Raw genomic sequence first — 24,549 nt, forward strand, 5'->3', positions numbered from 1 at the left:
TTAGTTGTAAGCATTACTTATTAAAAAAAAAAGAAAAAAAAAGGAAAAACCATAAACAAGTAAATATGCACAACAGGAGAGGATTTATTTTGTTGTTGAGTTCAGTAGAAACACCAAAGCAATTAAAGAGCGTGTATGATTCTGAGAGTAAAGCCCTTGACACTGGCTGTTCTAAACGGCACCCAAAGCAATTAAACCACAGAACAACTTTGTTGCTGTTGGGAAAGAGATACAAATAATGATGATGTACAAGGCCCGCACAAAGGCCCCAGTGCATAACAGTGAACATGGATGTATTCACACTACACAACATAGTGCTGAATATTCTAACTAAAAAAAAAAAGTCAATTCAAGAGCAGTAGAACAAGATCTTTCAGGATTAAATAGCTCCCATGAATTACATCAGACTGCTCACTGAGATCCTTCTCCAGATACAATGAAAAATGGGAACAGAAAGATTATTTTATCCCAGTTCCTCCTCTCCTACTACTATAAAGACAAGAATATTAATGACACAATACATTAAAAAAACACAGTGCTTCAAGTGTTCCTTGTTTAGATTCTTCTGAGAAAACGAAACTGGTGAATCTTTCTGAGAAACGAAACTCGGGAAACAGAGGAACTTAACTCTTACAAAACTAGAAAAGTCTGTAGTCAGAGAACAGATGGACTCTTTAAGAACTACACTAGGGCTTGCCAGCTGTAAATTACAGGTGCACAGCCCCAGTAAACCACTGCTCCCAGTTAGGGAAAGCACCTCCAGTATGCCGAACACCTTGGCCCTCCCTCAGCTCCCCCTACCTCACTCGACTTACCGAGACCCTGACTAATTACGCGCTCAGAAATACTCGCAAAGACATCTTAACCCACAGAGCATCAGAACAGTCAGGAACGGAAGAGACCTCTGGAAATCATCTAGTCCAACGCCCTGCCATGCCTCAGCCACCTAGGGCACGGGATACAGGCGCGTCCAGGAGGGGTTTGAGTATCTCCAGAAAGACATCCCTCCAGAGAGGGATCCCTTTTCTTCTTACCGCCAAGGACGAGGAGGGGCCAAGCAGACCGAGCCCCTAAAGCGAGGCGCGGGGAGCCCGCAGAGAGCAGACGCCCGCAGCCCGGCGGCGCGGGGGCAGCGAGCGCAGCCGGCCCCGGCCCGGGGGCAGCGAGCGCAGCCGGCCCCGGCCCGGGGGCACCGAGGCCTCCCGGCGGCGGGGGCCGGCGGTCCCGCAGGACGCGCGGCAGGGCCTCCAGCGCCCCACGCGGGGCGGGCGCGGGAAGGGCCCCGCACCGGCCGCACGGAGCGGCCGCAGCGCCCCCCGGGCCCGGCCAGGGCGGGCACCGCGAGGCCGCGCTCACCTCTCTGGGCGACGGCGCCGCGGCCTGCAAGGAGGCGACGTAGCGCTCCACCTCGGGCTTCGTCCGCCTCATCATGGCGCCGCCGCGGCGGCGGGGACCGCGCCCGGCCTCTGTGGCGGCAGAACGCGCCTTCCCGGCCGGCCGGCGGCCCTGGCCCGGCGCCTGCGGAGGGGAAGGCGGAGGGAAGGAGGAAGGAAGCGCAGCAGCGACGCGGCCGCCGCGCGTTACGCAAGTTCCCGCTCAGCCGCGCGGCGCGCGCCGCCTCCCGCCCCCATACCAACGGCCGGGGGGAGGCGGGGACCTGGCCGGGCCTGCGCATGCGCGCGGGGCGGGGTCGGGGATAGAAAAATCTGTCATGGAAAACTGTGGGGAACCTAGTGGTGGCATTTTCTCACCTAAAAATACAATAAACTCACCTCAGAAATGTATAAAAATATATATGATGATAATATGTTTATCACCTAAATAATAAACTCTATATATGTGGATATATATGTATATATGTGTGTATATATATGTATATATACATGTGTGTGTACACATATACATATACATATACATATACATATACATATACATATACATATACATATACATATACATATACATATACATATACATATACATATACATATACATATGGGTTAAAAGATTTTACCTAAGGCTAAGTAACAGTTCTGGCGCCCTTAGCATAAGAAGGACGTGGAACTGTTGGAGCAGGTCCAGAGGAGAGACACGAAGTTGCCAGGGGGGCTGGAGCATCTCCCCTTCGAGGACAGGGTGTAGAATTTGGGGCTGTGCAACTTGGAGAAGAGAAGGTTCCACAAAAACCTCACAGCAACCTTCCAGTCTCTGAGGGACCTACAAGAAACAGGAGAGGGACTTTGGAACTGTAGTGACTGGACAAGGAGTAATGGGTACAATTAAAAGAGGGGCAGTTTAGTTAGGATAAATACAAGGAAGGAATGATTCACTGTGATGGCAGTGAAGCACTGGCACAGGCTGCCCAGAGAGGCTGTGGGTGCCCCATCTCAGGCAGGTTTTGAGGCTGGGTTGGATGGAGTTGTGAGCATTCTGGCCTAGTGGGAAGTGTTGCCCATTAAAGACTACATCTTTAAGGTCCCTTCCAACCTGTAATATTCTAGGATTTTATACTTTGTAGTTCAGAGCAACTATAAATTTAATCTGTAAGCATAAGGGTCTTCTTACTGAGATCCAGTGTTCTAGAAAATGAGTCTCTAAATATTGTAGCTGCTGTGGTGAGAAACTTTTTTTTCCAGGCACTGTGGATAGTATAATTAAACAATTAAGCTCTAAAACACAGCTGGGAACATGGACTAAAAGATAGACCAGCAACCCTCAAGGCAGGACAGATTTGCAAGTTGTAGTTTTACAGGTTTGGTGGCTTGAGGATGAGTCCTGTGGTGAAATTCCCAGCAGGAAGCCTCAGATTCTACTCACTGGAATTAGCCATCTTTCCTGCCAGTTCAGATGCTTTGGTCAAAATGAGGCCACTGGGCCATGTCTCTGAAGAAGTGTAATTAAAAATTTCTCCAGTTCTCAATCTCAAACAACCCATTGACAGTCACAGGATTTCTGCCACACCCAAAATATACTGACAGCCCCACAGCCCTTACCCTCTTTGCAGGAAAAATAAGGAAACATAGCCAACTTCTTCTTTTAGACCAGCAACACCCATTTAAGACCCTAACTGAAAGAACTGATCCTCTCTTTTATTTTTTTTAATTAATGGTTATTTATTTGGATTTAATTGATTTAATTCCACAAAAAAAAATTTTTTTCTGTACTTTTAATGGTGTGCCTGCAGCTGGGATTATCAAACAATTTATTATCTGCACCTGCCAGGCTAAGTAATGGAAGTGTTGGTGCTGGTGCAGAGAGGAACATTGGAGTTTACTTGACTCACTGGGGAATATTTCTGCACTTCAGCTGATGGGGAGGCATGGAAAATTGCCTTCATATAGACCAGGTCCAGTTCTTTGGCTCTGGTCAGTCTCACCCAGCGCTGTAGAAGTGGCACTCCCTGTGCTGTCCCTGGTGGTCACAGCAGCAGCAGGACAGTGCTGGCTCCAGAGCTGTCCCTGCAGGTGATTGGGACTGCACACAGGACGTGCCACCACCGGTGGCACGAAGGCTTTAGGCTCAGCTCTTCCCCTGGCAGCCTCATCCACTGGGCTTTCTGGAGGGCTCCCCACTGTCAGCCTGGCCAGGCTTCCTAAAGGAACCTCTCCTGACCATGCATAATTTATCCAGGCAGCAGAAAGGGACAAAGCTTCTGAGGCATCCATTCCCAAATCCCCGGCTTACGGATTCCTTGATAGACCTTACAGGGTAGAAAAACAGTTCTAGGTTCTGCGTCTTTTAGGAAATTATGTGCAGCTACTCAAACATTTATAATACTTCAGGCCAGGAAGTGAGCTTCAACACCAGACGTGTAATTGTCCAGGCTGCCTAATTGCTAGCTTGCTCCCTGGCTCTGCTTTGCAGGATTTTAACTCATCCTCTTCATGACCATGTGCAGGGGTATTATACCAATGACAGTTCATGACAACGTTCCCAAGAGAGCAGTATGGATTTGGGGAACACTCCACTTGAGATAGAACTCAAGTAATAATATTTTCACCATGAGGGTGATGAAGCACTGGACCATACTGGAACACACTGGAACATCCACAAAACCCTGTGAAATCTCCTTGCATGTTCACAGTTTGGCCAAGCAAGACCTTCTGTAGTGATGCAACTCTGAAGTTAGACCCACTCTGCGCAGATGGCTGGGCTAGATGATCTCTAGTGCTCCCTTCCATCCAACATTTTTCCATACTTCATCAGGCTTTGAATCCTCAAGAACCCTCAGATGCTTTGAGTGCTACATCGTGGGGTCTGACATACACACACTAGAGTTCATGAAACAGAAGGTGCTGCCTTGGTGAACGGCAGCACAGCACTCACCATCAGGAACTTGGAAATGGAAAAACCCAGCCTGTGCCAGGCCCCAAGGGCCACCAGAGTGCAGAGAAAATCTGAGGCCACTGTGCTGCAGATGGATATAACCCTGAGCAATGTGGATATGAGCCAGGTCTTGTCACTCAGCTTTGGGGCTAGTGACCCTTCCCAACTCTGAGCAGTAAGGCTGGGCACACAGGCTGAACGAGGAGAGGTACAGTCAGTGTAACATGAAAACCTAGAAGTCATTTATAACTTCAGGAGGAAGCAAGAGTGTGTGTAGTCTACTGAATTTATGGCACAGTCCAAAATTCCAACAGGGCTACTGTGCTAGTTAAGTAAACAATTTTTGAGGACATTTTAAGCTTATAGTCTTCAACAGGGTCAGGGACTGACTACATTTATGAATGTTATGGCATTCAATAATTATGTAGGATAAAATAGCCCAAAAATACCCTACCTAGCAATAAACTGAAAGTTTGGAGTAAGAGTTTCATTGCAGTGAAAACAGGAGAGAAAAATTAACAGGAGGGTATATGTTTTACACTCAGACAAGATACTTTCTTTAGGAAAACCTAGTGACTGTGCCAATTCAGAAAATATCCAGAAGAATCAAGCTATTCTTTATGAAACAAACTGTGGTTTCTTTTATGAACCTTAGAACTACACACAGACATATGCCTTTAGGAAAGGCATATGTCTCCTTTAAATAAGGATAATAAGGAAGTATTTACATAGTCACAGGTAAAAGCTCAGGATCCAAGAGAGCCTTACTGCTTTCCCACCCATCTCAAGCAGTTATTTCAGAGAGGCAATACAAGGTTTAATAACATGGCCTTTATTGATGACACAGGAAAGCAGATGTTTTAAAGTAACTAATTTTTCATAAACAGGAAAGAAAATTTTATTTCTGTTACATAATTACATAAAATCTGTTTAAGTCACTAATGTACAAAAGTAAAAAAAAATGTTTGCATACTTCGTACCATCAAGAAGACCTAAGTAGCTGTATTTCCTATCAGAAAGGGAAAAATAAAACAAATTTGCATGGACAGAACTGAATAGTATAAAAAAATCAAATGTATGTTATAAAGAATTTTTATTATTTGTAAGCTCAATCCTTGAGGATGGCTAAAGACGTAGATCCTAGCAGGATCAAACCTTGCATATTTACACACAGAGGTGTAAAAGTAATATTGCCAGTTTATTGAAATACGCATTTTCAGTATTGTTCTGAAAATCAATGAGGTCTAGAAGCTAGATTTTAAATGCAGATGTTCACATTTCAAATAAAATACTTCTTGCATCCTGTATAATTAAGGCAAAGTATGTTATCTTTTGAAAATACCTTCTATAATAGTTTTTGCATAAAAATATGAAATAAAATATAAAACTATATATATTTAATGGTACACTGTTATGTATGGTCCAGCAGAATAAGGCACAAAAAGTAAATAGAATGCAAAAGCATATATAGAAGTTAATGTGTTATTTTAAGTGGAATATAGCAAAATTCAAGTAGTTCTGAGTATGCTCAATTCTTGCAATAGGAATACATTTTTTATATAAGTATCTCATGCTAAGCCTGATGTAGAAACATTCATCATATAAGCATAATCTGTCATTTTTATCATTTCATGTATGTCATCTGTACAGTGGATGTATTTAGAAATCTGATAGTTTTCAAACCATCTCAAATAAGGCTCCTTAATGAGATGACTGGGCCTGAAATCCAAGTGTGAATTTTTCCATGAGGCAAAATGTACTGGTTTCCTGCCCAAATCACTTGAGCTGGGTGAGTTTTGTCTGCATGCTTAATATGAAGGTTAATATTTTCACTAACATAAATGACAATACACGTCCCTAATGTTGGGCACATTTGCAAAGTTTGTTTTCACAGGTGGTGTTCACTAGCAAATTTTCTCTCTCTGAAGAGTTCCACAGAAAATTAGTGTTTAGAATGGGCCACCTGCATCAGTACAATGGCATTATTGGTCAGAAACCTTTCAGGTGAGCTGGCATTTATTTTGGAAGTATGGTCTGTTTGTCAACAAGTAAGCATACGTGTATAGAGAACAGAGAATCTTAATATATTTTGGGTTGATAGAAGGCATGCATCAGCATCTGTTGTCTGACTGCAGCCTCAAAGCAGCAACTCCCCCCTACCCCACAAGTAGTAGCTATAAGATTTTCACAATGAAGAGGAGAGCAGATGAAGTCTTTACTTCCTTCCCAAAGTTTCAGCTAATTTCTTCAGTCTTTTCTTCAGCTCTAGGGGAAACTTCTCGTAACATTTTTTGCAGACAGGCTTCATATCAAACTCAACAAATTTATTCCTAAAACAACAAAGCAAAAGAAACAGACAAAGTTTTAGCAGGTGAGATAGTGAGAAAAAGAATTTTTAAAAAAATCTCCTATTAAATGTGCACAAGCAAAAAATTAGTCCCCCAATTTATACAAATACCTTGAGTTACAAGTTCTATACACTGCAGACAGTGATTACAATACTCTGTTGAGCAAGTTATGCAGATTGTACCCAAAAGCTCATATTTATTAACCGTGTAATTTAGAAAGCCTTTCAAATCTAACTGTAGACTAAACATAAGATAATGGAATAACAAGTTAGTATTTCAAGTTGCAGCTGCGTGAAAGTGTTTTGGTTTTGCCTGCCATAAGTTCATGCAAAAGTGCAAAAAAACCCCATCCTTAGGACTAACCACAGAAGAAAGGAGCAGAGGTGGCCGTGAGAAGGAAAAGAAGTTTACAAACAGATTGGCTTTTTCTTTTTCTGCTTCTCTTTATCCTTTGCGTCACGTTCCCGTTTGGCAAGTCGTCGCTTAAATTCATCTGGCATTTTCTCATAACAGTGTTTGCAGACAGGTTTTAGATCAATTTCAACAAACTTATCCCTTTAGAGTTAAACAAGAAAAAAATAAAGGATGGAAAAGGAGAAGAGTTAGGAAGATTAACTGAAGGAAGACCTGAAGAAACAGTGGAAAGAGATGGAAAGTACTAAGTGGAGCAAGAGGAAGAGACACTTATTCCCTCGATGCTGCTTACATGTTTTTCATACAGTAGCAGCTACACTATAGCAACACCTACACTTTGAAGAGAACCACTGATATGCATTGAAGACATCACACTTATCCATAAACTTACTTGAGGGTTAACTTAGTGTTGCAAGTTGAACAAGCGAAACAGTGCACACACCATGCCTTATTCAGAGCAGACACAACTAGGGAGATGGGAAAAAAGAAATCATTAGCCTTACCAATGGGAAAAAAAAAGTGATTACAAAAATTTTAAGCTTACATATTCATGAGGTATGAAGACCACTCATTGATTCTTGTATCAAATATTAAGCACCATAATAATGTGGCCAGACTGGCGAGGCACATTTTAGAGTGTAAGGAGCAGGACTGTGAAGCACTGATACAGCTGTCCCTGGGGCAAGACCAGCTTAACCTATTTCTGCTTCCAATTTTTCGCTTCCACTTCATCTCATATCCAGCTGATCTCAGCAATGGTTCTGTGAGGCCAGGTTCCTACTTAATCAGGAAATGCTACCAGCTGAAGAGCAATGCAGCACAATTGTGTTTATGTTTTCCTACAGTTTCATTTCTCAGATCCAGTTCAGACTGCACTGCAATCAACAGTTGTACTTGTCCAGCTGAAGAAAATAATGTGAAGCCAGCAGCCAGACACTGCTGGTAAATCAGCACTATCAAGGTGAAAAAAAAAAATGGACTCTCTTTATTTTTTGCTTTGAAGATAAAGTAACTATTTCCTATTTGTTCTATAGGTAAATCCAGTTCCTGTTCTTTCTCTCTTTCAGTACAGCTTTACAGTTTCCCCTGCCAATGTTTTCCTAAATTAGAGAAAGCGGGACAATATTTTACTTATAAATGTTTTTCTCACAGTATTTTGTCAACAACAAGGAGAACCAAAACATTGTCATGCAGAGGGTTTTTCCTGCACTATTGGGTAAGCATGTTCACAGATACACAGTTATTCCACTGCTTTCCAGAATAATACTAGACAGGTGAAATTCTTTGCTCCCAAGCAACCTCAGTAATGCAGTCATAGACACCCTCCTGAAAAACTGCTGCTACAGATATTTGTTTCACCCAACAGAGAACAATACTGGATACCAAATTTGTGACAGCTGACTCAAACTTTGTGTGCCGAAATGAAAGAAGAAATGTAATTGAAGACATACACTGAAAATAAAGAAATTCGTGTATACTGTATTATTTTCAGTTCAGAGGCCAAAACTTACGATATGGGTGTCAGAATATATGGTGAAAGGTTAGAATCATACAGAGATGTAGTTATCAGAAAAGTTCCATTTCTGCTCATTCCTGTAGAATTTTCCTGAAAATGAGGACTCTTTCCTCTAAAACATTTTGTATTGTCATTCTGAAGGCACAGTGCAGTCCAGAAAATGTAGGGAAAGCACATCTACAGAATGTATGTCTTACCATATAGTTACATGACTGTAAACTACTTTATGTCTCTTTTTAATGTTAGAAGGTTCCTCCTACTTTGCTAATGCCTTTGGCTTAGATGAGGCTAACATTGTATTTACTTTGGATGGGGTAAATAGGCACATAATGTCACATTATTTCAGGTAGAAAATTTTGCTTTTGGCATTTTATCAGAGCTAGTTATAAAAAAAAAAAAAACCAAACCAAAACCTACAACCCTCAAATCCACCTCCTTCTTCCAAAAAACCCAATCAAACAATAACAAAACAAAAAAATTACTTGCAGTTCTGCCTTTACAGGACATATATTTCCAAGTATGATCATTCCTGGTTTTGTGATATTATCATAAGCCTAGATTTTCAAAAGACATTTGCTTGAAATAAATAGGTAAATACCTCCAGGATTCAAACTGACATAATGGGAACAAGGCATTTAAAAAAAATTCCTAACAGCGTCCACCTATGCCTTTCAGTAGCTTGAATATTGAAATATTCTTTCAATTTTGTCTCATGATCCACAAATTCATTTGTGGAGATGCCTGTATGCTCCTTCTACCTTTGCATGTGTTCTTTTATGAAGGTGGTGTGGCAGGAAGGGACTTCTGAGCATCTTCCAGCATCCCTGGCCTCTGCATGTCACTAAGAGGTTTCACAGTTTTCTTTGGTCTTGACCATCATGAAATGATGTTAGGTTTTCCTACTATTTGGTCTCTGACTAATCCACTCTAATTTAATTTCTGGTCAAGAGAACATCTGGTTTTGTTTTAATGAAAACTGGGCTGCTTCCCCCTTAATTTCACTTTTAAAGAGAACTTCCATCAAAAAGGAACCTTAAGGAAACAGAGAAGTGCTTACCATCTCCTTCAATCACACGGTTGCAATGGAAACAAACATCACCAAACAGCTGAAGAGGAAAGAGAAGTAGTAAATATTTAATATAATGATTTAATTGAAGGTAACTTATCAAACTAGCAAAACAACTATGTTTCAACTGATGGGCACAATCACTTTCCTGTTTGTTCCAGTGAAATAAAGAGAATGCTGGCAAGTCTGGTTTGGTTTTCCAAGTACATTTTGCATCATCTCATCACAAAAAGTCTTGATAATACTAAAGAGGAAAACATTTATCTACCTTTTATTCTCTGTAAGTATGATTTTGTTTTGTTTCAAGATTTCTCTAATACAGAAGATTTGAAATACAGCAGTTGGTGTCATGTACATATGGTTACTAACCAGAAAATGTAACATTTGCACTAACATGCATGACTAAAACAATGTATTACTGAACAAAATTGTATCTTTATTAAAAAAAAAAAAAGGAAAATTTCAGACAAAGAAAAATTTTCTTTTTCCAGGCTTAGCATTGGTCCACAATATGTAACAAGAAGTGCTAAAACCTTCATGTATATTTTCTAACTGTAGTAGTTAACCTTGGAAAAGACATCTACTCTACATACAGCTCTTGTCTGGTGCACGGACTTGGCCCATCCCAGCTGCAACACTATTACTACAAATGTCACAGCATTTACAGTCTGCAAGTGTGCCAGCACCAATCATCTGCCCTTCATCACTAATGACCAATTAAGAATCCATCTGTAATTAGCAGATACCATACAACTCCCAGGTGTAACCCCTCCTCATGTATTTTTGTAGGCAAGGGAGGTGAATGTGACATGACACAGACGGCTTCCAAAGAAAAATATGTCCCTGCTTCATGGGGTGGACTCCCCATCCAAGGGCGTCTGGAGAGGGGTGGTGCTGCCACACGTAACTTCTACATAAATGCAAGTGGTCACTAGAGGGTGTCTTCTGACAAATTTAGTCTTGGAAGTCTTTATCAACCTAATGACTGAGCAACAGCATACATCAACACACAGTGCCTTAGAGCAGCAGCAGCAGGGAAACCCACCCCTCACTGCGGCCTCCAAACAGTGAGTGAGTGGCAAATCTTCTTTAACTTCTTAGGAGAGATTAGTTGTCATTAGCTGCTCTGATCCACAGACACGTCAAAGCCCTGTAACAGCTCTACTTAAGTACCACTAAGCTTGAAGAACAACTTGATACTGATTGTCCTGGCCAGCCTTTGTGAAATACCTGCAGTTTTCTTTTTTAATGCCACACGGATGAATAGGGAAACCTGTATAAATTAACTGCAACAGAACATATGCTAATTGCCATTACATCCAGAGGTGCCTTCAACAAAACAGAAGAATGTCCATAGTTTTCCATCTCTGTCTAATAAAACCAATTTGTGAGTTTACCAATTAATGCCATTTTTAAAAATATGCAACCTTACCTGATTGTAGTGGGTTTCACAATATGCCAGGCCTTTTCTCTCATAATGACGATGACCCAGGAATGGTTTTTCACATTTTGCACAAACAAAATGCTACAAAGAAAATTACAATAAAATTTTTTATCTTTTGGAAGTAACATTATTTTTTCTGGAAAGCAAAATAACCATGTCCACTACTTAAACATGGCTTAAATCTACTAAGCCATCCTGAAATGCAGAGAAATATAGAAATATAGAAACTTTTGTTTCTATATTTAGACCATTAAAATACTATTTCTTTTAATGTCTTCAACATTTCAATCCAAAAGTTACAAAACAAAATCAAGCAACGGATTCTCAATTTTTATCAGTGAACAGAATTAAGAGTTATTAAATAATTTGCATTATAATTATACCCTTGTGAAGAAAGCATTTCCTGTAGGAGGCTTTCAAAACAACAGAAGGAATAAACAACTTACCTAATTAAAATGGAAGATGTGGAACTAAATCTTGTATGTGGCCTTGAAATATGAACTCTCACATGAACTGTTAAGGAAATATGTACCTAAGGGTATTAAGATGCCTAGTAACATGGTTGCCACAGATTTGACTGCTTTTCCACATGTACTGCTTTGAGTTCTGAAATTTTACTTTGTAAGGACCTTGCTGGGCTTCCTTTGAATTATTTATTTTAGTTTCACAGTCAAAGCTCTCTGTACGGTGACAAGTAACTAGTCACAGTGGAAGGTAGCCACACTAAGGTTGAAGAGGGATTTGGAGAAGGCATTTATAATCATTGCTGCAAACTTTGAGAATCCTTTTGTTGAAATTGAACAGAAAAATCACAGATAAATATGCTAAGGTTTACATTTGTAAGAGAGATCGTTTAGCATCTGATGTTTACCTCCACATGCCATTGTTTGCCCATAGCATTCACCACACGGCCTTCAATTGGTCTCCTACATGCCCCACAGATGGGGACACCCATTTTGTCATGGCAGGGTAAGCAGTAGAGTTCTCCTTTCAGCTCACGAGCGTCAGCAGTAAGTTCCTTCCTGTTCAGAAGTTAATGAATTGAGAGCATGAATAAAGGCACTCAAAAATGCTTCAGAAATTATATTTATACTACAGTAATGTAGCAGAATCAAATAGAACACAATTCAACACATTTCACCCCTGATCTCAGTAAGCTCAGAACAGGCTGCAAAGCAAGGTGCACTAAGCCTCTCTGGAAACAGCTACTGAGCTATTGTCATTCTGCTTAAGCAGCACAAATCTGTGTATGAAAGCTGCACATGTTTGGTTTACATTCTGGCACTTATCACCAGTTTATTTTAGATTTGCATAACTGCAACAGAAAGTAAAATGTAGTCCTCCATATCTAGTTATATTTTCCTTGTATCAAACTTCAGAGAAAGAGAACTACAGACCCACATGAGTTAGGCTTATTCATTTCCCATTGCAGAATCTTATAAACTCTACTTTTTAGTAATTTTCATGGTTAGATACTAAGAACAGCTAAACCTTAAAAGTGACTGTAATCACAAATACTCTCAACTGGTTGCCACTGATATAACACTACATACTGTTATTCAAATCAGCCTTTGCTGCAGCACTGAAATAGTAGCTTCCTTTGCAGCAGAAATAAACTAAGAATCCATGCTATGTCCTACAATGCTCCATGCTCCAATGCTCATCCTACACCTCTGCATCAGTGCAGGATGTAGAGATGTGCAGTCTCATGTGCTGCAGTTGCAGAAGATGATAAAATGAGATGGGGAAGGCTTCTAAAAAAGACAGACTTTAAAAAGAGAGAACAAAGTTTGGATACCGTTGAACTAAAAAAAAAACATAGGCAAGATTCAAGCAACAAAAAAGAACCACTTCTCCTCCTAGCAGAATGGGGAGCTGTCATTTCACTACCACAGAAATGGTATCTGCGTCAGTACTTTGTATTTTGTAAGGTACTGCCTTGCCCTGCAGAGTGAATCCTTCTTTATTCCCCAGCAGGTCAGCTGTTGTTTGAACCCACAAGCCAAAAGCAGTAACACACATGTGGCCACAAGACATCCACACCCCACTCCCTCTTGTCAGATGTACAGGACAAGTTTCCACTTTAAACTGATGAAGCAAATAAGCCCAGCATTCTCCTGTTTCCCTTTGCAGAACTCAGGTTACCCGCAGTTTGCACAGTTGAAATGATCAGGGTGATAAGGATCGTTTTTGAATATGAGAGGCTGTTCATCAATAATAGCATGACACTTCTGGCAAATGTACTTTCCCAGGCCTCTGGCTTTTTCCTTGTTATGGCAAGGACGGCAGAGATGTCTGAAACGGCATAAAAAAAAGAGAGGTAAGTATTGCTACCAGGTACTACAGTGCAAAATGTAAACCAAAAATCTCTCAGAACCTCATTTCAATCAGCTCTTTTTTGAGTCTTTTTAAAACAACTTCCTTGCTAAAGAAAACCAAGTTCAAATCACCAAAATGACTGCCCAAGTTCAGGGTGATCCTTTAATTTTCTGTCACCACAGGAGTATCATTTCTTCAGCTGAGTTAAAGCTGTATTGAAACACAGAAAACGATGCTTTTTATTAATGAAAATCTTCTCGTTGATGAATGTTTTACTTTCAAAATCTTAAAAATTTAGATTAGAAGATGTATGAGCACACAGGTCCTACTTCTGTAGATAATCCTGTATATTGTATTACACATAAGAAACTAATAGCCATATAATCGATTTGTAAAACATTCTTTTGATCACAACTGGCAAAAATATACTACTCTGTGAAGTGTTCTACTGAACATTAAGGAATTATTATTAAATATGGTGCCAAACTAGACCAAAATTGGAGAACCAAGTTGGAAAAAGAAAGTAAACATTTTTATAAAAAAAATATAATGCTTCTGTACCTGAAAGTTTTCTCTCTTATTACATATAACAATGACCCCAAAAGGTCACTGGGTAAAGAAAATGTTTACTATGAAACTTGGTGTTGAAGCAGTCAAAATGTCAGTATTTTAAGATCTTGTGATTTTGTGATGCATGATTAGACCATATCACAGAAAATACTTCAATTGCTCCATTTGAGCTGGAAAGCCTCAGGAACCAAAACCTCTCAGTCCCACTGTTAGTTCATTTGATTTATGATCAGTTAACAGAAGGAAGGGTGGAGATTTACCTGCCAGCATTCTTGACAAATCCAATATCAGCCAATACTGCTTGGCAGATATCACAGCAGAAGCATTCTGGATGCCAGCTATTGTTCATGGCTTTAATAACACGACCAATAATGAACTCACCTGTAAGAAACACAACACCAGGATGTAAGACATCATACTAGACAAACTTAAAAGTAACTCACAAATGAATCACTACAATGACTACAATCATCATTCCTCACCTTATCTCAAAATCTAGTAGGACACATTGCTTTCAATATCTCAGTTCTGATTCCAAACCCTGGAAATTTGGGGTCATTTGTTGTTTTTTTGTTATTGGTTAAAAGAACATATTTTTGCTGATATAGGACCTTCTGCTATTTACGTACAAGTCCTTCTACATGCCCACTCCACCTTCTCTCTGCAATAAACCTATTTTGGTCCCTTCACTGGTTTTACTGATCTGTTCACAAGCTGTTAAGAAATTTATAGAGTACTTAATATAATAAGGGCTTTCTTGTGTCCAAAGAATTTTTCTCCTTCTTTTCTTTAAGAGTATGACAATGTTAACTTGCCACATACATAGCAGAGGTTTCAACTCCACTAGGACCAAGCCTTGAAAGTATTCTATATTCAAGGCACAACAGAACTGAGCTTGGGTGGCTGTGAACATCCTGCAAAAAAACTACCATGGAGTCCAAATGCAAAGGTGCAGTGAAGCTGCAGAACAGTAAATCCAACACACACAACTTCTGACCTACCACAAGGAGTCCTGCCCCATAAGGCATTAAAAAAAAACAGTGTAAGAACTAGTGTTTTGCATGCAGTGTGACTGTACTGCACAGGCAGCAGAGTGATGTCCATCACATGTGACTTAATTGTTCTCTGTGCTGATGGACAGTGTAGCCAGGAGTTCTGAGCAGTGCAAAATGTGTTGGGAGCTCAGCTTCCCAGTGCTGTCAGAGGCTGAGCTCTGCCTTTGGGGAACAACTCCAAGAGCTGCCAAAGGGGAGCAATCAGGCAGGTAACGGTGTGGGCAATAACATCCAGCATGTGACTCTGTAGCCTTCCCATGAAGTCATGGCTTTGCAAGAACAAATGCAATGGACTCCAGACATGTCAGAAATGCTCAAGGCCTCATCATTGCCAACAGCCCCATTAACTTCATCTGTGTTTATTAAATACAAGCAGTGGAAAAGCCCAGCTCTGGGCAGGAACCTTGATGAAGTTTTAAAGGAGCTGACAATACCAGGAGAGAGGACTGGAGAAGGTAGAGCTGTGTCAACTGTGCAGGAGAAATCCTGGAGATAGGCAGCATAGCTCCTCACAAACTGCCACCAACTCATTTCTTCCTCTTCCTCTGCTTGTTCACATCTGCACCCTTAAATTCATAGTTCCATAGCACCTGCTTCCCTCTCCCTTGCTGTTCAACACCTCCCTCCACAAAAGGAAAGGCCACTGAGGTAAATTAAAGCTTTAGCACCTTGCCAAAGGTGCCAAAGAAACACAAGGGCTTCCAGAACAGTTTAGGGAATAGTCAAATAATAACTTCCCAGCTCTGGCCCAGCAAAATGCATCACACATGGGGGAAAAAGAAAACATGCAAGTGATTACAGTGCAGCACATGCACAAGCATCTAAATCAACAGTGGCAAATAAAAAGCAGCCCTCAGTATCTAGACACTGAAGCCTGAAAGGTATTTGTTTCAAAGAAATCAGTGGGGGCCCAGCTGACCATCACTTGATTATAACACTAGATGATGAATATTGTCTCAGGTTCTGTGAAGTAGGACAGCACAGGTGGGTTACAAGAGTCAAAGCAGATGACAAAGTCTTGTGGCATGGTTCCAGCTACATGAGAAGGGACAAATGTCAGCACATATATGAATACAAATATAAATAATCAGGAGTATTATATGTAATGCTTTATACAATCAGGAGTTTATGAATGGTCTGTTCATTGTATCACTGGCTCGACAGCTACATTATTTACTAAAATAATTTTATTAAAATGTATTTATTAAAATTTTTATTTTTAAATCCTACTGGTTTATGACCTTTAGAAAAAGCAACTCCCCAATTTCTCTGAAGTCTAGCTCATTCCTGAAGTACAGATGCTCAGCTGAACATAAACACCTCCCAGGAAACAGATACAAGGGCAGCACATCTTCCCCCAGCGACACTCCCATTTGTGATCAGTGTGAAGTATTTCATTTTAAAACTTACCACATTGATGGCAGCAAGGGGCAAAAAGCATTTGAAAATCATGTTCACAGTACTTCCTCCCTTCAAACTGCAAATAGAAAGAGGGATGAGGAACTTGCACTTAACAAAAATGCTGTAACAGCCTGGTGTGTTTCCAGATACAATTAGGTAGTAAAACATGAGGGGCTGAGCAAAAACAACCAGACCATGAGCTACATGTGCTAGGTATTACATCCACCCACCTTAATTCACCTACTAGTTAGCATGTAGTGTTAATAGCACACCTTTTCTCCAGTACTGCTGAGAGTGCATTTTCTGTCACCCATTTACATCACAAGAGATGCCTGAATTTTGATAGACTACTGAAACTGAAGCAACCAAACACATTCTGAGCAGGAAATTAGCTAACAAACAGCCTTGGCCAGCAGGAGGGGAGAAGCATTTTTCCCAAACCTATTTGATGTCTTCCTCATTTTACATATCCTGCCAGAATGACCCAGCATACCAAAGGGTGGAGGTTGGGGCAGGAAGAACACCCAGGGGCAGAAATCTTTGCAATTTATGGAGCAGTTCAGCCAAAACATGAAGAGAAATAAGCCTTTTCCTTCATGGTGCTTATTTCATAGAATCATAAAATCATTTAGGTTGGGAAAGACCCTTAAGATAATCAAGTCCAAATATTAAAGAGCAGAGTTCACTACATTGGTCAAGTTAAATTGCTTTTAAGGGATTTGAATTTTATCACAGCTTATATAAGTTCAGCTACAGTTCAAGCTGACATTGGAAAAAACAACCATATGGAATAAAAGGACTCAACAGCACTGCATTAGTAGCTTAGCCAAAGAATATGTAAAAACATGTAGGCAAATATGTGCTGAAGGGAAATGTTTAGATACCTTCAGGCACCATTATTATTAGACACAAATGCCAATGAGCATGTCAAAGCCAGGTAGACAATATCAGGTATGCCAGAAAATGTTTGGATTTGCATGTCTCCGTTTAAACAGTGGAGCAAGGAGGACAACAGGAAATCTCACTCCTTTCTTTTCACTGAGCCTAAGACAAAACCAAGTGAGCAGTATAAAATACTACCTGGAAAGTAAGGTTTTGTGCATGGACAGAAAATACAGAAATGTGGTACAAGATCACCTATTGTATAATATGAAATGACCAGGATCTAATACAATGTAAATATAATAAATACTTTTGCAACTGGCAGGATGAGGATCTAATAAAACATTTCACTAGATACTTATGGTTAGAAAATTCCTGTGCCCCACAGGAATTGCAGCTATTAGGAACAAAAAAACATTAACCCAGTACAGACCGTTTCGGAAGTCTCTGTCAGAAATTTATCAAGTGCTATTCCAGTGTAATTCTCTAAAACAGATTACTTTTTCATTTTGGCTTTTAAAAAAATAATAATTGAGAGGTACAGGGCTATTACTTTCTCAAGGAGTAATGGAAATTACTCATTCATTGTGAATTGTGCTTGCTTCCTGAATGATAAAATCCTTTCCAAACTGAAAAAAAATTGAAAGCTTCCTCTTCTGTTTAAACAGGTGGTCCAATGGGGGATGCTTAGGTTTGCTTGGATTTCAAAGCCACCACATGTTGATCTGAACAGACCAAACAGGTTTTCTTCCCCTCTTTGTTTGCGTCAGGCAGGTTGGTTTCCATTCAGTCTTGTTTCTATTTTCAACCTCTGCTCCTTTGTGCTGCCCTTTGAGGATGACCCAGCAGTTATTATCACAGAAAGCCTTGAGCTTCTGTAACAAATCTTACAGTACATAGTTTAGAAGCAAGCACTTTTTCATTTTTGTATGCTGAAGGCCCATGAGGTAAATGGCTCTGCATAAAACATCTCACTGTGAAATAATCTCCTACTTACTCGCATGTTTTTAGCTAACTTAAGTGGAAAGTCATGCACAAAAACTGAGACTTTAGAGATTGTTTCTCTAAGGCAGCTGTTGGTAAAAGCCATTTTAAGAAAACACTCACAAATAGAAACAAACATGACCATCTGTTCTGCTATTAGTATAGGACTGTGCACTGCTACCTGTAGAGAAACTCTACATCAGCACCTCTAGGGAATACACACCTTCCAGGTGGTAGAGTAGAAGCAGACCAGAACTGCTACCACTTCACACCTAACAGCAAAGAACAGAGAACTCTACTGGAAGGGGCTTGTGCTAATTTTTGTTTTGATTGAGTGCATAAAAAAACTTGATAAAATGATGCTACTGAGCAAACTTGAACACAAATCAAATACACTGTACCCACAGTTTCTGTGCCACATCAGGCATGCAGGTCTCAGGAATCCAAACTATCATTTCTAACACAGGCTCAAGAGGACATCCACAAAAGCCCTGCTATGCTGTGCAGACTCTAAGCAGTGGATGGGCACCACTGGTGACTTGGCTCCAGTGCCTCACACAGCGAGCTGTGCCAGTGGGGGTGCTTGAAGGCAGCCCAGAGATAAGTCCTGCAGCACAGGAGACCTGGCCAGTTCCACCCCCACCCATGGAACACAGCATGAAGGCTTATCATGGCAGCGTCTGACAGCAAGTGTGATAAGCAGCTTAATGACTAACTGGGGGAACCCTGCAAGGCTTGCAATAGGCAGGGGAACAATATTTGCTTTCCTAATTGCTAAGAGCTGGAAATCATTTCCAAGAAATACTAGCTTAGCTAAACCAGGCACAGAGTAAACACAAGCTCATGCTGAGCAACCAACAAGGCCTGTGTTTACCCACAGGAACCCGCTCAGAAAAACACATTACCTGGCCACACCTCCAAACACATCCATCTTCTCAAACGCTGCATTAAGCCAGTCTGAGGAAGATGTCATTTCTGCCCCTCTTCTCCAGCCACAGTTTTTCTTGATAGTGATAGATTATCTCAAGTCCTCTGAGCACTGTCAGCCACTCCTGAGCGCTCACCAACCTAGGCCCACCTTCTACCTGCTCAGGGCTTTCCTCCCTCTCACAGAATGGGTCAGGTTGGAGGTGGGGTCATCTGGTCCAACCTCCCTCTTCAAGCAAGGTAGAACACACTGCACAGAATTGCATCCAGATGATTCTTAAGTATCTCGAGTGAGGGAGACTTCACAACCTCTCTGGGCAACCTGTACTTGTGCACAGTAAAGTTCTTCCCCATGATCAGGTGGAACTTCCTGTGCATCAGTTTTTGTCTGTTACCTCTTGTCCTATTGCTTGGCACCATCAAGCAGAGCCTGGCTTCCCCCTCTGACACCCTCCCTTCAGATAATTATATGCATTGATGACGCTCCCTCTCAGTCGTCTCTTGAGTCTGAACAGGCCCAGCACCCTCAGCCTATCCAACATTATTTTACCTCTGTAATAATTGTGGCAAGAAGTGTCTATCCTTAACCAAAACTTTCCACTTCCTATGTAACATTTCTCAGGCTACCCAGCCTGAAAAAAACCCCTAGCAACATTAGCCAAAACATGTTTAGCACACAGTGATATTTCAATTCCTTGGACAATCTACACGCACTCACTTCTGACTTACTGTCTTTGAGAGCAGCGTGTTTCAGTAAGACAGCACTCAAAGACCAATCATCATGAATATGAATGTTTACAAGGTAGCAGTAGGAAGCAAAATGCCTACATCCAGAATATCTAAGCACCACTAGGATACTTGCCTCTGCCACAGAGATTCAGGTATGGCCACCCATGAGCAACACAGAGAGATTGTAACATTCCTGAACTACATCCAAAAGTAGGTCTTTCTTTCGGCAGTAGTCTCCCCTAGAAGACACCAGCTGCCTAGAGCATGATTATCCAAACTTTTATCTTTAAGGACCATTCAACTTTCTGAAAGAGGTCCCTGGAATGACTCACTGCTTTTTGAGTCAGAAAAAGAATGAATAAAGTATTCATTATTTAGAGAAAATAAATTTTATTGGTTTTAGACAATTTTATTAACATACTTACAAATATTTTAGTTTTGAAATGTTCATGTCACTTCACATTTGCCTCAGGTCTTAACATGTCAGGATGGACTCTTTCCCGAGTCAGCTCAGTATATGTTAACAATTGTAATGCAACTTGTTAAGTATCTAGGGGGGTGTTCTTTTGTTTCCATTTAATTAATTCTGCCTTGCAGCTCACCTTTTGATGTCTTATAGAACACTAGAGGCTAATTTACTACAATTACTGTAACACTATCTCTAGAGCCTTTTGATCCTCAAACAAGGTGAGAAAAAGCAAATCCCCAGGAATCCCCTTTGCCAGTCTCTTTTGCAATCCACACTCCTCCCTCAGCCTCTCCTCATCACCACAGCTCCGTAAAATTAGAAATGCTTCTATGGAAGATAAACTATTGTGTTCTTGCCAAAGGATGACACCTGTATGTGAGAGCACAGAATTGTTCCTTTTACACTCTGCTCATTTTCCTTTTCAGATCATCATATGACACAAATCCTGTAACTGCTACCCTAAGATGGATTTTAAGCTACTCAAGCAGGGCCTTATCTCTCTGACAGTAACTCCCTGTCTCACACCATCTATTGTTCCCTATACTAATCAGTTCGAATTTTATGAACCAGTCTAGAGCTTTCACTAAAGTCACTTTGTGGTGAGCCACATCCTGAATTCCCATGATAGTGGAATGTAAAAGAAAATTACACCTATTCCAAAATACCCTCCCTAAACTGAGGCAAATCAACCTGGAGCTGAGCAATATGAACAGGATCAGGTTTTAACCCCTGAAAATGTGTTAAGAACTGATAATTTTGACTGCTCTACTCTGTTAAACTTAAGAGTTGATCTTACACTGGTCTGGTTTGTATCACAGCATGCTTACATACAGATCATCTCTTTTCCAATGCCAAACTGGACTCACTCAACTCAGTGATAAACTTCCTACTGACCACAGGATGCTAGGATTTTCCTCTATATGACTTTCTCCTCTAAGAAGTATGTTTCCTATGTATTTCTGGTAAGATACATCAGATTCACAAGTTTCAGGGAAAAAATTTGCACTGAGAAAAAGATCTCCAGGAATTTTTCTCTCAGCACTGATAACATTAAGGTCCACATTTAAAGAACGTTATATACATTGATGTCCTCCAAATTAGCACAGAAATGCTCCTGGTTTTTTTTTCTCTCTTTCCTGGGCATACTCTTTCAGAGCCCAGATCCTCCCATGGGACTTTTCCAAGCTATCCACCCGCCTGTAGTTACTTTTGCTATGATAATGAAGGCTCAGGAGGGGGTATGGGGACAAGGAGGGGTCCTCTGCCCCGCTTACCTCATAGAAGAGCCCTTCTGGGAACTGCTGAAAGCACTGGGCGCAGACGAAGCACTGCTCGTGGTACAGCTCGCCGTTGCTGTTGACAATTTTCTCGGCAGGAGCAAAGCCTCCCCTGCAGCGCTCGCAGATGGCGTTTGCAAGAGCGTTCGCCATGTTGCTGTCATTCAAAAGAAAAGAAAATTAATAGAAAATTAGCCTAAATAGACAGCAACACTGGTTGTGGGTCTTCCCCCCTCCTCCCCACCAGGCCAAACTGCATCAACCTAATGCTAAGCTGCTCAAGACAAGTTTTTCAATGAACTTCATGGCTTGTGGCATCTCCTGGGAAATAAAGCTACCACTTCTCCTGCTTCCTAACTCTTTAGAAACAAAATCCCTGTGATACGCTCTAATTAATTGAAACCCCCAAACAGAAACGTTGTCACTACAGACACATTTACAGGCTTTTTATGATGAAAAAAGGCAATTCAAAGTACTATAAAAATTATGATATACATTAAAGTTACTGAAAACAAGGGCAAATATTAATGATGGAGGACTGGCATCACACAGGAAAATATAAACAATTTATTGTAAACCAATTCTAATAGATACATATGTAAATTCTAAAATATACATATACAATGGCATTAGCTCAGAGCTCTAAATAAACTATGTGATAGAGTGTGCAGGATCTAGTCTGGCAGTTATTGATGAAAAACAGAGTAGTTAAATAATTATTCTTTATACAAGCTCTGCATAGCTTGAAGTCATTTTACAAATTTAGTTTGGAGTCATGGGATTTTTGATTGGTTTGTTAAGGTTTATCTCAGGGAGGTCAGCTCATCATGTGCCAGCCCACTCCAGGGCCAAGGGGGAGGGTGGGAATGCTCTGGCTGCCCCACTGCAAGCCAACACAAGCTGGCAAACCCATGCCAGAGATGCAAAGAAATATTGAAACAGCAACCTTGGTTGCTTCTCAAAGGCACAGGACCAAAAAATGGCAGTGTGGTAGCTGTCCACATCTGCAGAAGACAGTACAGATATGTTTCAGTTAATTAAAGCCAGAAAATGGCTCTTTTGAGTTTTCCTTTGCAAACATTTTGTCACTCATATCCAGACTCTCAAAGCTCTGCCTTTCAGGATCATCTCACTGCCCTAATACCATGTGGTAGCAGAGAGCAAATATAGGGCAATGGTCTAGTTTTATTACAATGTGATGTCAGCTGACAAAACCACTGACTCAAAATATATTGGAAGGTTATTAGACAAGTGACGTTATCTGAAACACATGTGCCTGCATCCACACATTTTGATACAGCTATCATGCCGTGCCTGTGAGTGCAGAGCCTGCAGTCCCCTGCAAGATGCCAAGCCTTCTTTCTTATCCCTTCAAGGGGACAACACCTCTGGGCTCCCACCATGTTCAACAGGAATTGAATGCATTCCTTGCACACCATCCAAGGGAGCAAGCGAACACCTAGCACGTGGTTCAAAATGGAATGTGTTTTATCTATTTCTTACACTGTCTCACAGAAGAGCCCTACACAAGGTCACATCTGACATGTTATTATTAGCTGGCACTTTTTTTTCCTCTCTCTTGATCTTTGCAGATGAGGAAAACGACAACTGCAACCCAAATATCCACTGCCTTCACAGTGGAATGAGTGGGCAAATTTCACATGAAGATCAGATTCAGGGTGGTCTAACCCATACAAAATAGACAGACCTATGGACAAACTGCAGTGACTATACACATAAACTGTGATCAGCTATAAAGCTCGCCAATGGTCTTCATGGACTGTGTATGCTTTCTGTGGGGCAAAACCTCAGTCAGTTTCTCCATCCTCCTTAGCAATCTAAATGAAGAATAATTACAAGAGAAACAGGGATCTTTCATAATCACTTCAACAGTGCTCAAACATTAAGGATGCTAAGCACTGCTGTACGTAAAGTATAATCCAAGCAAAAACATGAAACAAAGTTCAAAACCAAATAAAAACAGTTTCCCTCTTCAGGAAAAAGTGCTTCACTTTGAAACACATCATATATGTAAAACTAGTGAAGTATGTAATACTTCTGCATTAATGAAGCGGTTTATCCATTTGCCCAGAATAACTGGCAAACAACCTGAAGGCAGAGAGACTACTTTAAAAATTCCAACACCATTTTTACTGCTGATAAAAATTTCTGATGCAATTAATGATGAAATTTAAAGTAACAATCCAAATTTTAGTTGACAGTTACAACTGGCAATGTTTCAAGCAGAACGGTGGCAAAGGTTGGATGAGAGAACAGCTTGCACAGCCTGAGCCCCAGATAATAAAATACATTATGTACAATACACCAGTAACGTCACTGCAGTTACACCCCGAAGCTGAACAGAACAAACTTACAATCTTGCATAAAAGTCACAAAACTCTTTGTAGAGTTTTATTTCACTGTGCCTACGTTGCAATTTTGACACCGGTTTCTCGCCTTCATTTCCTGCGGAGTTGTGAGCATCGGGAGCGACCTTGTACGCAACCTCTTCATCCTCTGGGATGGGGAAGGGCTGAGTTCTGTACTGGAAGTCCATCTCGCTCTGACTGCTTTCCCAGGTGTATATATTCTATGCTTACACTGCAAGCAAACGGCAGGCAAAGTCTGCAAAACAATATGCTGGACTTCCCCTTGTTCCCAGCGAAGTGATTTACTTGCACAGCTCGTGTCATGTAGCTGGAGCTACTCAGCACCCTGCTAGAGCTTCAAGTTAAAAGTTCAGCGGCGGGGCTGTGAGCCTGTCACGCTGAGATTTACTGAGCTGGCTGTGCACAGAGAACACTCCCCTGCCAGGCCCTCAC

The 24,549-nt window shown here is 40.9% G+C and overlaps 2 protein-coding genes across 11 annotated transcripts in view; both read right to left on the reverse strand.

Annotated features, from left to right (window-relative positions):
• RGPD4 (RANBP2 like and GRIP domain containing 4) overlaps window positions 1–1,610 on the reverse strand; it is a 33,399-nt gene extending 31,789 nt beyond the window's left edge. For 2 of the 3 annotated variants that reach the window (XM_064407913.1, XM_064407912.1), the window contains exon 1: window positions 1,357–1,602. In XM_064407913.1, coding sequence (XP_064263983.1) covers window positions 1,357–1,431 — 75 coding nt within the window. In that variant the 5' untranslated portion in view covers window positions 1,432–1,602. Of the gene's footprint in view, window positions 1–1,356 lie in introns of all 3 variants that reach the window. The other variant, XM_064407914.1, reaches the window with a different exon arrangement.
• A 3,527-nt stretch (window positions 1,611–5,137) lies between these two features.
• The window catches only part of LIMS1 (LIM zinc finger domain containing 1), a 67,125-nt gene continuing 47,713 nt past the window's right edge, over window positions 5,138–24,549 (reverse strand). For 5 of the 8 annotated variants that reach the window (XM_064407948.1, XM_064407949.1, XM_064407950.1 and 2 more), the window contains exons 2-11: window positions 21,725–21,884; window positions 16,469–16,535; window positions 14,264–14,384; window positions 13,260–13,409; window positions 11,986–12,136; window positions 11,103–11,195; window positions 9,662–9,710; window positions 7,480–7,555; window positions 7,038–7,229; window positions 5,138–6,656 (exon numbers count right to left, since the gene is read on the reverse strand). In XM_064407948.1, the coding sequence (XP_064264018.1) occupies window positions 7,082–7,229; window positions 7,480–7,555; window positions 9,662–9,710; window positions 11,103–11,195; window positions 11,986–12,136; window positions 13,260–13,409; window positions 14,264–14,384; window positions 16,469–16,535; window positions 21,725–21,884 (1,015 nt within the window). In that variant the 3' untranslated portion in view covers window positions 5,138–6,656; window positions 7,038–7,081. Of the gene's footprint in view, window positions 6,657–7,037; window positions 7,230–7,479; window positions 7,556–9,661; window positions 9,711–11,102; window positions 11,196–11,985; window positions 12,137–13,259; window positions 13,410–14,263; window positions 14,385–16,468; window positions 16,536–21,724; window positions 21,885–24,102; window positions 24,285–24,549 lie in introns of those variants that run through there. The other 3 variants (XM_064407943.1, XM_064407944.1, XM_064407947.1) reach the window with 3 other exon arrangements.

This window comes from Passer domesticus, chromosome 2, assembly GCF_036417665.1.
Source record: "Passer domesticus isolate bPasDom1 chromosome 2, bPasDom1.hap1, whole genome shotgun sequence".
Classification (NCBI taxonomy): domain Eukaryota; kingdom Metazoa; phylum Chordata; class Aves; order Passeriformes; family Passeridae; genus Passer; species Passer domesticus.